General features: G+C 36.8%; 1 protein-coding gene across 4 annotated transcripts in view; it reads left to right on the forward strand.

Annotated features, from left to right (window-relative positions):
* The window catches only part of LOC128243102 (uncharacterized), a 40,894-nt gene extending 30,428 nt beyond the window's left edge, over positions 1 to 10,466 (forward strand). For all 4 annotated transcript variants that reach the window (XM_052960631.1, XM_052960630.1, XM_052960633.1 and 1 more), the window contains 7 exons: positions 681 to 773; positions 1,188 to 1,302; positions 5,333 to 5,451; positions 7,496 to 7,609; positions 7,872 to 8,020; positions 9,206 to 9,374; positions 9,901 to 10,466. In XM_052960631.1, the coding sequence (XP_052816591.1) occupies positions 681 to 773; positions 1,188 to 1,302; positions 5,333 to 5,451; positions 7,496 to 7,609; positions 7,872 to 8,020; positions 9,206 to 9,374; positions 9,901 to 9,939 (798 nt within the window). In that variant the 3' untranslated portion in view covers positions 9,940 to 10,466. The remainder of the gene's footprint in view (positions 1 to 680; positions 774 to 1,187; positions 1,303 to 5,332; positions 5,452 to 7,495; positions 7,610 to 7,871; positions 8,021 to 9,205; positions 9,375 to 9,900) is intronic.
* The last annotated feature ends 5,255 nt before the right edge of the window (positions 10,467 to 15,721 follow it).

Here is a 15,721-nt window from a genome sequence, read left to right on the forward strand (position 1 = left end):
TCTAAGATTCAAGGTAGAAAGCAATACTGGACCACTCTCACCCTGGTGGGGATTTCACCATAACCTCTTGGGTGAGAGGCAGACACATATACCACTAGACCACTCTCATCCTGGTGGGGATTTCACCATAACCTCTTGGGTGAGAGGCAGACACATATACCACTAGGCCACTCTCACCATAAGAGATTTGTATAAGTGATGAATTTAAATCTTTTATTGAAGCTTCCATACCTACAGTGAATTATGGCAACCCTTTTTTGCATGCAATGCTGGTATAATTTACTGCTGTGCACCACAAAGCATAGATTCTGATAAAAGTGTGGGTTTAGCCTAAACAAAACTTGATATTCTAATACTGATAGTTCACTTGATTTATGCCTCTTTTTTGTGTGAACGAAGAACCGATGAGGATTCTTTGTTTTTGACTTTCATGCCAACTATGTTTGATACTTATTTTAAGGAAAAAAGCTCTTGTAACGACTTGAAATGAGAAAGTATATAAAACCAGATGTGGATTCCTTATGTAGCCTCATACAAGATTGCAATATAGAATTTCATACCAAAAAATGTGCCAATGTGCCATCATGTAACATTTTCAACTGCACTATCTTAAAGCTAAAAGGGTATATTTTAAAAGTCACATGCTTTATATCTTTCATTGTTTTTTCCCCTGCCTATAGTGTGTGACTGGGTTTATATGGGACCAGCCGGATCGTCTGGAGATGACATGTGTTAGCTGTCGGAAGAAAACTTGCTTCCTTTGCAAGAGAAAGGTATGCATATACATTTCAAGGGCAAATTAGTAGGATTTGTATCATTATGGTGATCAAAGAAATAAGATCTTATTTGCTTGATTATCATTTCTGTGTTGCAATAAAACTTGGAACTTTACAGTTGAAATATTATCTTTTAACAACATTAAACTAGAAAAGCAGTGTTCACTTTCACAAAATTGTGCATGACAAAGTTGTTCAACTATATCAAATATAAAAGTACTTGGTTGAAGTGTTCTTGTTCCTTAAAAGTGCAAAGTTCCTTTGTTGGTACTTTAATACATGCTCTGATGATCATTTTTGTATAAAGCATTGCTACTGTTGTGACCACCTTCTACCCTATAATCCATAGATTGTCACTGTAATATTGAAATAGTGTACACCTTCTTTATCTTCCCCTTCATGTGTATCCAGTGGGAGAGGGCGCATGAAGGTCTGACGTGTGAGCAGTTCACCCAGTGGAAGATAGACAATGACCCGGATAAACAGGCCAAGGGCGTTCAACTATACCTTGAGGAAAATGGCATCGGTAAGGGGGATAGCGTTGTCGATTGGGCTGATTAAGCAACCTCATAGAAGTGTAAAACCCTAAGAATCTCACTTGAATCATTTTATTTACGGACGGACGGACGCCGGACGCCGGACAAATTGTGATCACAAAAGCTCACCTTGTCACTATGTGACAGGTGAGCTTTTGTGATCACAATTTGTCCGGCGTCCGTCCGTCGTCCGTCCGTAAACTTTTACTTTAAACGACATCTCCTCATAAACCGCTTAGCCAATTTCATCCAAACTTCACAGGAATGTTCCTTGGGTGGTCCCCTTTGAAAATTGTTCAAAGAATTGAATTCCATGCAGAACTCTGGTTGCCATAGCAATGGAAAGGAAAAACTTTAAAAATCTTCTTCTACCAAACCACAAGGCTTAGGCCGTTGATATATGGTAGGTAGGATCACCAAATGGTCCTCTACCAAGATTGTTCAAATTATGGCCCTTGGGTCAAAATTGGCCCCGCCCCGGGGGGTCATGGGTTTTCTCTATATGTTTATAGTGAAAACTTAAAAAATCTTCTCCTCTGAACTTACTTGGCCTAGAGCTTAGATATTTGGCATGATTCATCGTCTAGTGGACCTCTACAAAGTTTGTTCAAATTATGGCCCTGGGGTCAAAATTGGCCCGCCCTGGGGGGTCATGGGTATGCTCTATATGTTTATAGTTAAAACTTCAAAAATCTTCTCCTCTGAACTTACTTGGACTAGAGCTTAGATATTTGGCATGATTCATCGTCTAGTGGACCTTTACAAAGATTGTTCAAATTATGGCCTTGGGGTCAAAATTGGCTCCGCCCCGGGGGGTCATGGGTATACTTGATATGTTTGTAGTGAAAACTTCAAAAATCTTCTCCTTTGAACTTACTTGGACTAGAGCTTAGATATTTGGCATGATTCATCGTCTAGTGGACCTCTACAAAGATTGTTCAAATTATGGCCTTGGGGTCAAAATTGGCCCCGCCCCGGGGGGTCATGGGTGTACTTGATATGTTTATAGTTAAAACTTCAAAAATCTTCTCCTCTTAACTTACTTGGACTAGAGCTTAGATATTTGGCATGATTCATCGTCTAGTGGACCTCAACAAAGATTGTTCAAATTATGGCCTTGGGGTCAAAATTGGCCCCGCCCCGGGGGGTCATGGGTATTCTCTATATGTTTATAGTGAAAACTTCAAAGATCTTCTCCTTTGAACTTACTTGGACTAGAGCTTAGATATTTGGCATGATTCATCGTCAAGTGGACCTCTACAAAGATTGTTCAAATTATGGCCTTGGGGTCAAAATTGGCCCCGCCCCGGGGGGTCATGGGTATACTTGATATGTTTATTGTTAAAACTTCAAAAATCTTCTCCTCTTAACTTAATTGGACTAGAGCTTAGATATTTGGCATGATTCATCGTCTAGTGGACCTCTACAAAGATTGTTCAAATTATGGCCTTGTGGTCAAAATTGGCCCCGCCCCTGGGTGGTCATGGGTTTTCTCTATATGTTTATATTAAAAAAAATTCAAAAATCTCCTCTGAACTTACGTTGCTTAGAGCTTAGATATTTGGCTTGATTCATCGTCTAGTGGACCTCTACAAAGATTGTTCAAACTATGGCCTTGGGGTCAAAATTGGCCCCGCCCAGGAGGGTTCGGGTATTCTCTATATGTTTATAGTTAATACTTCAAAAATCTTCTCCTCTGAACTTACTTGGACTAGAGCTTAGATATTTGGCATGATTTATCGTCTAGTGGACCTCTACAAAGATTGTTCAAATTATGGCCTTGGGGTCAAAATTGGCCCCACCCCCTTCGGGGGTCATGGGTTTTCTCTATATGTTTATAGTGAAAACTTCAAAAATCATCTCCTCTGAACTTACGTGGCTTAGAGCTTAGATATTTGGCATGATTCATCGTCTAGTGGACCTCTACAAAGTTTGTTCGAATTATGGCCCTGGGGTCAAAATTGGCCACACCCCGGGGCTGATGGGTTTTCTCTATATGTGTCATAGTGAAAACTTAAAAAATCTTCTCCGAACTCACAAAGACAAGTAACGTCTTAATTTAAACTGGATAACATATTTAGTACACATACCAATTTTCAATATGGGCCACATACAACAATTAATAACAAATATACATATATAGATACACACGTAAAATCAAGTAGTGACAAGAGCTTAGATATTTGGCATGATATATCATCTAGTTGACTTGTACCAATATTGTTCAATCTTTGGCCCTGGGGTCAAAAAATGGCCCCACCCGGGCGGTCATGGGTTTCCTTATATATGTATATGATGAAAACTTATAAAATCTTCTTCTCCAAACCAAAAGGCGAAGGCCTTAGATATTTGGTATGAAGCATTGTTTATCGGACCACTATTAAGATTGTTCAAACTTTAGCCCTGGGGTCAAAATTGGCCACGCCCCGTGTTCATAGGCTTAGGTTTTCAATATTTTTATATAGTCTTATATAATAAAACTTTAAAAATCCTCTTCTCCAAAATATAAGACCTAGAGCTTTCATATTTGGTATATAGTGTTACCTAGTGGACCTACACCAAAGGTATTCAAATTATTGTCCCGGTGTCAAATGTGCCTTGCTCAGGGGTCATTTGTTTTTACATTGTCTTGTCACTTAAACATCTTTTCCTCTAAAGTAAAGGTCAGAATGACTCCATACTTGATATGTAGCATCCTTACATGGTCCTCTCTCAACTTTGTTCAAATGGTTTTGTTTGGCCCCTTTTAGGGGTCACCAGAGCAAAAAATAGAAAAACCTTTAAACAACTTGATCTTATTAACTGCTTGATGGATCTTCAAGTCTGAAGCATCCTAGCATGGGCCTCTGTCAGGTCTTTTCAAATAATTTTGTTTGGCCCCTTTTAAGGGCCACCAGAGCTAAAATTAGTAAAAAAAACTTAACATTTTCTTCGCATGAACCCCTTGATAGATCTTCAGCAAATTTGGTTTGAAGTGTCCTTGCATGGACCTCTCTTAAATTTGTTCACATAATTTTGTTTGGCCCGGTTGCCATGGCAACCTAAAGGAAAATGTCAACAATTGGTTATAATCATCTTCTTCTCCTAAACCGCTTTGACAATTTTGATGAAACTTCATAGGAATGATCCTTGGTTGGTGCTTTTTCAAAATTGTTCAAAGAAATTAATTCCATGTAAGAACTCTGGTTGACATGGCAACCTAAAGGAAAAGTGTCAACAATTGGTTACAATCATCTTCTTCTCCTAAACCGCTTGGACAATTTTGATGAAACTTCATAGGAATCTTGGTTGGTGCTTTTTCAAAATTGTGCAAAAAAATTAATTCCATGCAGAACTCTGGTTGCCATGGCAACCTGAAGGAAAATATAGGCTGTCGTGTCCGTGCTGTGACTTACTCTTATATGGACAGATTTTAAAATGACTTGCCATATGTTTTCGACATACCAAGACACCGTGTCGTGTGCAAGACCCATGTCCCTACCTCTAAGGTGAAAGATACACTAAGTGTTTATTCACAATGGAATGCTGAATATGAGGACATAAAGAGTGTTGGCTGTCATTTAGTATGATTGTTTTTTTTTCTATGCTCAGAGGCAATTTAATATAACTTGCAATATGTATTTGACACATAAAGGCAAGATCAACTTTTTATGTACTTGTTCATAGATCAATGTCACATTGGGGGGCATTTGTCGACAACATACTGAGACAGCTCTTGTTCAATATTCTTTGAGAAACAAGCTATATTAATAACAAAGGTTAAATTCTTTTACTCAGGTGAGCGATTTAGGGCCATCATGGCCCTCTTGTTTTTAAATATTTTGGATTGGACAAACAGTGGCTTTGAAAGAATTTTTGACAAATTTTGGTATTGAAAGAATTGCATGTTATTGGGATATTTTTGTTTATGACCTCAATGTCTGGTAGTTCATATATATGCACCCTGTATGGTAAACCTCTTTTCCAAATGTCTATGAAGCCTACATATTTTGACTCAACAATATTGCTGTATTTTGACAGATTGCCCATCATGCAAGATGCGTTACAGCCTAGCGAAGGGTGGATGTATGCATTTCACGTGTCCCCAGTGTGGATACCAGTTCTGTAGTGGGTGCTCACAGGCCTTCCTCAAACAAGAGGTATGATCCTTTACAAACAAGCATGATGTTCAAATCATTAGTGATTTCCGATGATCGATTATAATCAAAATTTGATTGGTTGGGCCTATAAATTGGCGACAATCAATTTTATTTGGTCATTATCGATGATCCATTGTTTTTCTTCTTTCGTCTCATTATTTGCGTTCGGTTAATTTCCGCAAATTTGCTCCTTTGAGTTCGTTTATTCATTCAGAAGTGTTCAGTTGTTATCATTAACAATATGGCCGAAAGCAACAACAACACTAAATCACTTCAAACATACGCATAACATAAGCATAGTTAAAGATTACAAGTTATTGTACGAGAAACTACAATTAAGGTATTGTCAAAAACCGATTGTACTATCAATAATCGGTTACATAAGTAGAACAGATTATTGATAGTAAAACTGGAACTGATTGCCAACACTACAAATCATACTTTAGCTCAGTTATAATTATATGATAAAATTGTATTGAAATTAAATATCATTGCAGTTTATTTGAACCAATGCTTGCTTTGGGGATCACTTTTATATACTCATGTCGAGAGCATGATTTGTTAAAATTAGGGATGCAAACAAATATTCGAATATTTGATCGAACGTTTGGTATTCGAATGTCAAAATCGGTATTCGAATTTTGATATTTTGTTGTTGAATAAATATAACAATAAACCTTTTGCCTGCAACCCGGTTGTTGTGTTTTGAGTTTGTTTGTCTTGTTTTTACAATGATTGGCCTATATTGCCAGAGGTGTGAATGTGATGACAATACACTAAACAGCGTATTATGTCAATTAGGGACATATTGGCGGGTACTATAAGAAGTCCCCATACTTTTACAATAACTGGCCATAAGACAAGTGACACACAATTATTTTTTATCGGTTATAAGCCAATTAAGAAATAAACTAGTTCCCCGAGTTGGTTTGTTTGTTTCCATAGTTTTATTTACTAGAGGTCAATCCCAAAACTGCTCGTCCTACGGAAAGACCCTCCATTGGCGTATAACGCCATTTGACAAGAATTCTATCTAAGTTCACGCTGTTTACAAATATGACGGCACATGAATATAAATAAAAAAAAATAGTTTTTTTACATTGTTTATAATGTATTACTTTTTGTCTTTCTGAAATGAGGAATTTCAGAGGCTCATTTTGTGAAATTCAGGGTCCGCCACACGTAGTGGCTACGACAAAGTAGGGCTAAAATGCCCCGGCTATTACTTTAGCGAATACTATTATAGTTTACTACAACTTTTAAAAGACGTATTTTGGTAATCGAATATTCATTCGAAAGAATTAACGAATATTCGAATATCAATTTTGCCATTCGTTTGCATCCCTAGTTAAAATGAATCCCATGCTGAAATGGTGTAAGATTGTTAATGGAACTTGTAGGATGTAAAGCTTAATACCTTTATTGCACAATGTGCCAGTAGTGATTTTTTTAAAGTAAACAACATTGCCAACATCATCTCTGTTTAATTATAAATCTTTCATTCATTTGATTTCTGCAGTATTTCTAACAAGATATGAGACAATAGTTTCATCTGTACTTATTTTTTTCCAAAAAGATGTGCACATCATTAAAATATTTCATGTTTAAAAGTGAACAATGATCTCTTTAATCCTGTGGTTAACTTATTCAAAGACCTTGACAATGTGTATGACAGTTATGTGAATATTTAAAGGTATCCAATACTTTTTATGTCTGTTGTCCTTATGTTTATTTGGTAGGATTTGAAAGAGTTTGATGTGTAGAGAAGATATAAGTTACAAGTGAACCGAAATGACATCATTAACATTTGAAATTAAAACAAGCTTTGTTGGTTTATAGGAAGACATGTCTGATTTCAGTTAAAAGAAATAAAACCAAAATTATATGGGGTCACGAGGCATTAAAATCAAACATAATTGCCAATGACTGGATAAAATGGCAAGCTTATTTGTACCTGAAAACACCTTGATCTATAATAATACCATGTTATGCATTTGTGCTTTTCATTTCCAGCTTGGTTTAAAACATTAAAATTATTTTACAGCAATGCAAGCAGCTGCGTTCGTGTGGGGGGAAGGGCCTTCATTGTCACCATCCCAGGAACTGCTACTACTATCTCCGTGACTACGAACCTTCTGAACTCCAGAAACTACTTAAGGTACTCTTTGTTAAAGTTAAATCATATAAACTATAGAAAATAGGCCTTTATGTATGGTTTTAAATCCGGCGATTAGGATTGTAGTACATAGTCATCTTTATGCTCAATACGGGACATAGACCTCTGCTTGATCCCCTGTACAGAACGACTGAGTAGAGCACAACATCGAGGCTGCAACCAGGCAGGCTTGCAAAACACTCGGCCCAGTTATGAAAATGGAGATTACCATATGTTGCAAAACTCTGCACTCTTTCTTCTCTAGAACCACGAAGTGGTGTACAACACAGAGTCACAGGCTACAGGCCCTGACCAAAAGCATTGCCAAGTGATGGAACAGAAGGAGTATGGAAGGGACAAAAAGGATGAAGCCTGTGGAAAGGACACAGAGGAGGGCACAGCTGGGCTATGCATGTAAGTAAGGGTTGGGAAGATATGGTGGGGATGTATGGGGTGGATAGGAGGAACAAGGCATGCCAGGAAGTGTAGGGCACGGGCATACTCTGCATGTGAGTTAGAATTTGGGGGGATAGGATGGGGAAGTATGGGATGGACATGAGATACAAGTCATGCGAAGAGGGGGTCTGCAAAGCCATAAACTGTGCCGTGCATGTGAGTAAGACTTTCGAAGATATGGTGGGGATGTATGGAGTGGAAAGGAGGGATATGGCATGTTTACTTTGCATACGAGTTAGGATTGGGGAGATGGGGTGGGGTTGAATAGGGTGGACAGACAGACCTTGGCATGAGATAAGATGGGCAAAGCCATACTCTGCATGGGAGTTAGGATTTGGGATATGGGGTGGGGTTGGCTAGATGAGGAATAATGGGTTGGACAAGACCTATGTGTCATGTGGCAAGGAAATGGAGTCAGGGACTGTCAGGCTATGCATGGTTATGATGTGAGTATGGGATATAGAGATTGGTTGGGATTAGCTGGAGGAAGAAGTATGGGGTAGACAAAAGGGATGATGCATGTGGTAAGGAGGCTGAGGTGGGAGTAAACAATGCATGTGAGCAGGAGATGAGTGTGAAATGAGAATCTTATTCAGAACATTGTATATCTGCTCCTTGTGAACTGTAATGTTGCTTGTTGTCAATCAAACAGTACAGGTAAGGTGACCAATAATAGGATTATATAAATTTCATAAATAATAGCTCATGGTCGCATTATCCAATGCTCAATGGTTATGATGTGAGTATGGGATATAGAGATTGGTTGGGATTAGCTGGAGGAAGAAGTATGCTCAACATTTTGCAATAGTTGCTTTGGCAACTGTCAATTAGCTTGGCATGTTTAATGCATTAATTTTAGCTTCAACTTAAAGCAAACATCTGGGGCCCATTTCAATAAGATATCTTAGTCTTTTCGCTTCTCAATTCAGAGTGCTCCAGACACCTGTAAAAATTATGGGCAGAATCAATATGATAAATGTTTTTACCATATTTGAGTGCAGTTTACACCAAAAACTTGGTTACCACTGGAATTTTACGGTCTTAAGCCTTATGATCTTTATTAAAATTGAGTCCAGGGTCGTAATACTGTAACTGTCTGATATTTAAATATTGTTACTGTTAATGGTTTACACCTACTCACAGGGGTCACTACAAGGAGTACCTGGTAGGCCTAATCAACAAGCATGGTATAGATCCCTTGGAGACCATGACCGTGGACCAGATGAAGGTACTCATAGAACGCATGGAGAAGCAGATGCCCCCACTTGGGAAGAACGAGGCAGTGGATAGATACCGCCGCAGGGTCGAGAAGGTGGGTAGAGGGATATATGGCGGCTATATCCTGCCAATATTGATGAGTCATATTAACAATGTAAAGTATAAACACGCTCAGCATGTAGGTAGGCTGATCCAAAATGAAATCTGCTGTAACCTAGCTGGGCATGCTCTCAAACGCCTGAGGTTCAGGTCAATGTCACTGTTGACAGAGTAGTAAAACTAGGCCAGAAAATCATACACTTAATCTGATAGTTTTTACATTTTATAAAAGGGAACTTATTAAAGAAACTGTTTAGGTTGAGGGGGGGGGCGGGTCACAGTTGGGATCATGGTGAAAAAAGTCTATAATAGAAATTAAAAATAGAAAAGGTGCATCTTAAAATGAACTATTTTATTCCATTATTGACAAGACAAAACATAATAAACTGTATAAATACATGTTTTTGTTATTATCAGTTATGTTTGTCACTAATTTTTTGTTTGTTGTACAAATGATTTGAATGTGGACCCGAGGTCTTAAAGTCAAACTACATTTTGACTTACCGGTATTTCTTTTTCAGTTTATAAAGGATTCATGGAAGCTTCCGGGAAGACCGTAGAAAAGTAGAAAGGAGTTTAATCCAGCCACTGATTGGCTTAGATATATGAAAAATGTATTTCATATAAAAATTGGATATACTATTGGCACCATTCTCCTCTGTATAAAGGATTTTTTGACTTTGTTGAACATTTTCACTATGATGCTTCATGAATCGAGTCACAGTAGAGTAAAGAACTCGAGTATTTTTCTTCAAAAATCTATATGTTAGCCTATTGAAATGTACTTGAAGTCTGCATCAGACGTTGTGAATAGGTCATCAAATGTGTCATGTTAGCAGGAATATTCTGCAGGACAGCTGCATGCTTATTTTTATACAGCTTGTTTCCTATGTCATGCTTTTATTTACATTCCCAAACTAAACCACTGCTAATTATCAAATGCTGGAAGCTGCCATTGCCTTAATCTGTGATTATTATTGCATGAGTAAATATATTTTAATTACTTACTGTTGTTTTATATTTTGTTATTTGTTTATGTATCATAAAGCCTTTGTTGATTATAAAGAATAGCAATAAAAAAAAAAGAACAAAAGTTATTTTATTTTCTTTCTTTTAACCCAAGTTATATGTATGAGAAGTCATTCACTTAGTTTAAACTTAATTTATCTTACGATTGTGAAGAAAGTTATATTAATTTATACTAAGTTACTATTGTTAGCACGATGTTGCGTGAGAGTGTGGTCTTGTGTTGTTGGGGAAACCGGAGAACCCGGGGGAAACCCACTGGTCCAGTTTGGTGACCACAAACCAAACACATGCACCTAGGCCGGTAACCGAAACCCGGGTCGCTTTTCTGAGAAACAAGTGCGCTAACCACTGCCCTAACCGGACAACCTGAGAAGTTCTTTAATTTGTTATATTTTCAATGAACATCCTGCCCTCGTGTGAGGTATCATTTCCTGATCGCATATTCTTGTGTAGAATCTGATCATATGCACTGTGAATTGAAAACCAAAGTCTAGTTTCCACATGAATACCACCTAAATCTTCACATCTACATGTCTCTGAGTTAAAAGTGCTCAGCCTTCATATAAATTGAATTATAAAGATCAATATTTTGACAGAATTTCTGAATGATAATGTCACATATGGTTTGATTGTACATGTGTCTGTTAACAACATGGGAGTATTTTCCTACTCAAGGGTCGTAACTCTTACAACCCTATCTCCGAGGCATGACATTTTAAGCAGAACTGCTGCACATGATCCAATGCTCATTAACTGGTATCCTTAAAACTTTACTTCATGTTTTGTTTACAAGACTTTTATGAGTGATACAATTTTATGCAGTCAATGTTGTTTTCTTAACACATTTCAGAGATTGCACAATTATATCGGTGCTTTGTCCTCTTGTCCTTCTTGTCAATAGTATTTCTCTGCAACCACTGGCTTAAAATGAATTAAGCTAAACAATCATTCAATTTAACAATATAAGAGGGAAAAAAACAATCGGCATATTCATGCCCCTGGAACGAGATATTTAACATGCTATCTCATTAGTTTGTCCGTCAGCGAACACTGTCTCAGCATAATTACTACCAAGGGTTTCAAACTTATTGAAATTGCAGATGATCACAAGAAGACGACACCCAAGACACTTACTGGTATTACTCTATGCTGCCAAGTTGCATAGCCTGGGTTGTGCAGAGTACGCTGGGTACCAGACAACCAATATAAGTTGCATTAATTTATGTCTTGGCCACAACTTTGTTTTAGGATTTTAAACAACAAATTTGCGTAATGACACAGAAGAATTGTTATGCATAACTAGTACTGAGCTCTATGGTAAAGGAAGGACAAAGTGGTCTTCTGGTCAAAACAGCCAAATTGCAATGTTCAATTGGCTAGGTGATTAAAGAGTTAAACCTGCCAAGTGTTGACCGTCACAACCACAGCTTTGCAAGGTGACAACAATGTCGAGACTGCTGATGTGAAAAAGAACATACGCACTAGTTCTGAGGAAACCTGTTGAAATGCCTATCAAAGCGTTTCCATGAATAAAGCTATATATTATATATTTTATTGGCATTGTCCTTTCACATAGAATGTTATTGGTGGAAAGTTTATGGCTAGGCATGAGAGTCAAGCAATTTGACAACTGATATCCCCCACCCAACGAATCATTGTTGAAGAAACCAACTTTTAAAGACAATTTGAGCAAAACCTTACCAAAGGTCATTTTGGCTTTTTTATGAATTAAAGGGCCAAAACTCTTGTCACTTGACCAATCCGGACAAATATTGCATCTGTATTATCACAATCATCCTCGGCACCCCAACGTATTCAGAACATATAGGATATATGAATATGCTGGGGAGCTGGGGATGCATAACAAGATAATAATACACATGTCACATGTTTTATTAAAATGTGTCAAGTACATGTAGTAAAAAAATAATGGCTCAGTCAAGACACTTAATAAAACATTTCAATAATTAAAGCACTTTGTCTTGTGTTACTGACCTGATCCCGTTTATTTAGCATGCACCAGCACACCATACTTATATATATTTGTACAAGGTTGTTCAGTTACATAGCATACGCTTATGGGTAATATATATGACAGGCAGACTGACCATGGTTATCATTATTTTAGCAGGGATTATTTTGGGACAGGTTAAGCGTAGCAGTAGACCACATGAGCGATAAATACGATAAAATTATTCTCCTTGGTGATATAAATGAAGATCAACTTAATTCAAGGAATCACAAATTTAGCGACATTTTAGCAATTAGTAATATGCGAAATATAATCTCTACACCAACTAGGGTGACGGCTACAACCTCTACGCTCTTAGACCCAATTGCCATTTCTGAAACAATATACCCATTAGACGTCGGTATTTTAAATACCCCTATCGAGATAAGTGATCATTTTGGAGCGTACCTTTTCGTTAAAAGTAGTTTTACTCATGAAAACACTTACACTCGAACTGTTTGGAATTATAAAAGAGGAGATTATCAACTATTTAATCACCTTGTTTTGACAACTGATTGGTCCTTTATTACAAATTCGTCTGTTGATTATGCATGCGAAACTTTTACTTCTAAATTTATAGAATTGGCAAGGGTGTGTATTCCATTTGTAACAATTCGACCTAATGATAAACCTTGGTTTACTTCAGAAATTCGTGGAATCTTTCGTAAACGCGACAGACAGAAACGTATTGCGATAAATTCCTGCAAGGTCGCTGACGGGAACAAATATAAACAAATGCGGAATTCTGCTAATAATATGAAGAAACACGCTAAAGAAATATTCTTTAATAATATTGGAGATAATTTAAGTGATGCAAGCCAAACAAACCCGCGACAATATTGGAAAGTAGTTAAAATGTTGACAAAGAAGGAAAACAATAATACAAACGGTATTCCACCACTTTTGAATACATCAACAAATACACTTATTTCCACAGATTGCGATAAAGCGAATTTACTAAATGATTTCTTTCCCTCCGTATCTAATATTGATGAAACTGGGGTCGTTTTACCCCAATCAGGCGCAGTATGAAATGCATACAACAAAGAAATAGAGTAATGCATACAACATAGGCAAAGAAGGGTTTTCACATTTGCATACAACATATACAAAGAAGGATGTTGAGAAACGCATACAATATAGAATATGAACAAAAATATTGACATTGAAATATAATTGTTTAAATCAATAAATTAGTATGTTTATGAGGTTAGTCAAGTGAAAAATAGCTTATTCACTTTATTTTTGAATTTTGCTTTTAAAACTAAAAACATAATTGATTTGTTTTTCAAACTTCTTGTTTTGTTTGAATAGGGAAAAGAACCTTATATGAAATCATTAAAATTGGTTTAATAGCTTGAAGGAAACAAAAAGTTTATGAAAACTTTGCAATTGGATGAAATAAAGATTGTATTCATTGTGTATACTATATAAGCACATTTATGAAACAGAAACATATCATGTCACACTGCATGATTACAATACATCAGATATAAAATAAATAGATATAAATAATTTCTCATAAGTATAGTAAAGCACCTGGTACTTGATAAAAGACATACATGTATTTTCAAGAATTATTGTAAATTATATGTAACAATTATAAATTGTATCCAAAATGAACAACACATTTGCATAAATATATACGCAAATGCAATATTTCCCTTGAAGACATTACTGTAACTGAAAATGACGTAAAAGACATATTAAATAATCTGGTGATAAATAAAGCATGTGGACCGGATCTGATAAGTCATAAAATGTTAAAGGAAACGGTTTCCACCGTGTCATATCCGTTACAATTACTGTTTAACAAATCGCTTCGTGACTGCGTGTATCCTGCTTCTTGGAAGTTGGCCAATGTTATTCCTCTTTTTAAAAAGGGTGATTGATCTCTTCCGTCCAATTACCGACCAATTTCGTTAATAAGCTGTGTAGGCAAGACAATGGAACGTATTGTCTTCAAATATGTTTACAATCATTTACATGCCAATAATCTTATTTATAAATTACAATCTGGGTTTTTACCTGGTCACTCAACGGTTTTTCAGTTGATTGACATATACAATCAAATATGTAAGGCATTTGATGAAAAGAAATCTACATGCATGGTCTTCTGTGACATTTCCAAAGCTTTTGACAGAGTCTGGCATACAGGTCTTATTTTTAAAATACAAGAGTATGGCATTGAACACAATGTTCAAGATTGGATTTATCATTATTTGTCAAGAAGGTCACAAAGAGTTATTGTTGGACAAACGTTTTCTGAAGTTTGCAATGTCAATGCTGGTGTACCTCAAGGGTCTGTACTTGGTCCGCTGCTTTTTCTTATTTATGTTAACGATATTGCCGACTCCCTTGTAAGTACAACGCGACTCTTTGCAGACGATAGCTCTCTAGCCGTTTCTTCGTCAGATACCATCCATATTGAATCTACATTAAATAGCGATCTTAAAAAAGATTTCAAATTGGGCAAAACAATGGCTTGTACAGTTCAATCCCCTTAAGACAGAAGTTATGTTTTTTACGGTGTGCAATCAGATTCTACCAAATATCGTGTTCGAGGGCAACTTGTTGAACTTTGTTCAAAACCATAAACACTTAGGGCTTTGGTTTACAGCCAATGGAACATGGCACGAACATATAAGCCAAATTATTAAATCAGTCTCTAAAGTGCTTGGGTCAATGAGGTTGTTAAAATATAAACTTGGTAGAAAAACGCTTAATCAAATATACATCTCGTTTATGCGACCTTTGCTTGAATATTCATCTTTAGTTTGGGATAATTGTGCCGTCTATGAGAAAAATGCAATACAAAGCGGCTAGAGTAGTAACTGGGTTAACCCGATCAGTTTCTAATCATAGACTTTTAATTGAAATTGGTTGGATTCCACTAAGTGAGCGCAGGGAAATGCAAAAGTTAATTTTCATGTATCGTCAAAAGTTCGGTATCTTGCCACAGTATCTTCGCGAACAAATACCACAGACAATTGAACAAACAACCAATTATCCGCTTCGAAACAGACATAATTATGTCACCATACCTAGACGTTTAAGTATTTACTCGAAATCACCAATCCCATCTTCCATAGATTTGTGGAACCGGCTTGATGTTCACCTTCGTAACAGTAACACGCTTAACGAATTTAAGGCACGTTTAAAAGATACTTACAAAAGCACAGTTGTTCCGAAATATTATCTTGTCGGGGACAGAATTTCAAATATACACCATACAAGAATCCGAAATGCTTGTAACAACCTTAATGCACATCTCCACATAAACTTTCTTCGTGATACTCCTA

Source organism: Mya arenaria, chromosome 8 (genome assembly GCF_026914265.1).
Source record: "Mya arenaria isolate MELC-2E11 chromosome 8, ASM2691426v1".
Taxonomy (NCBI): Eukaryota; Metazoa; Mollusca; class Bivalvia; order Myida; family Myidae; genus Mya; species Mya arenaria.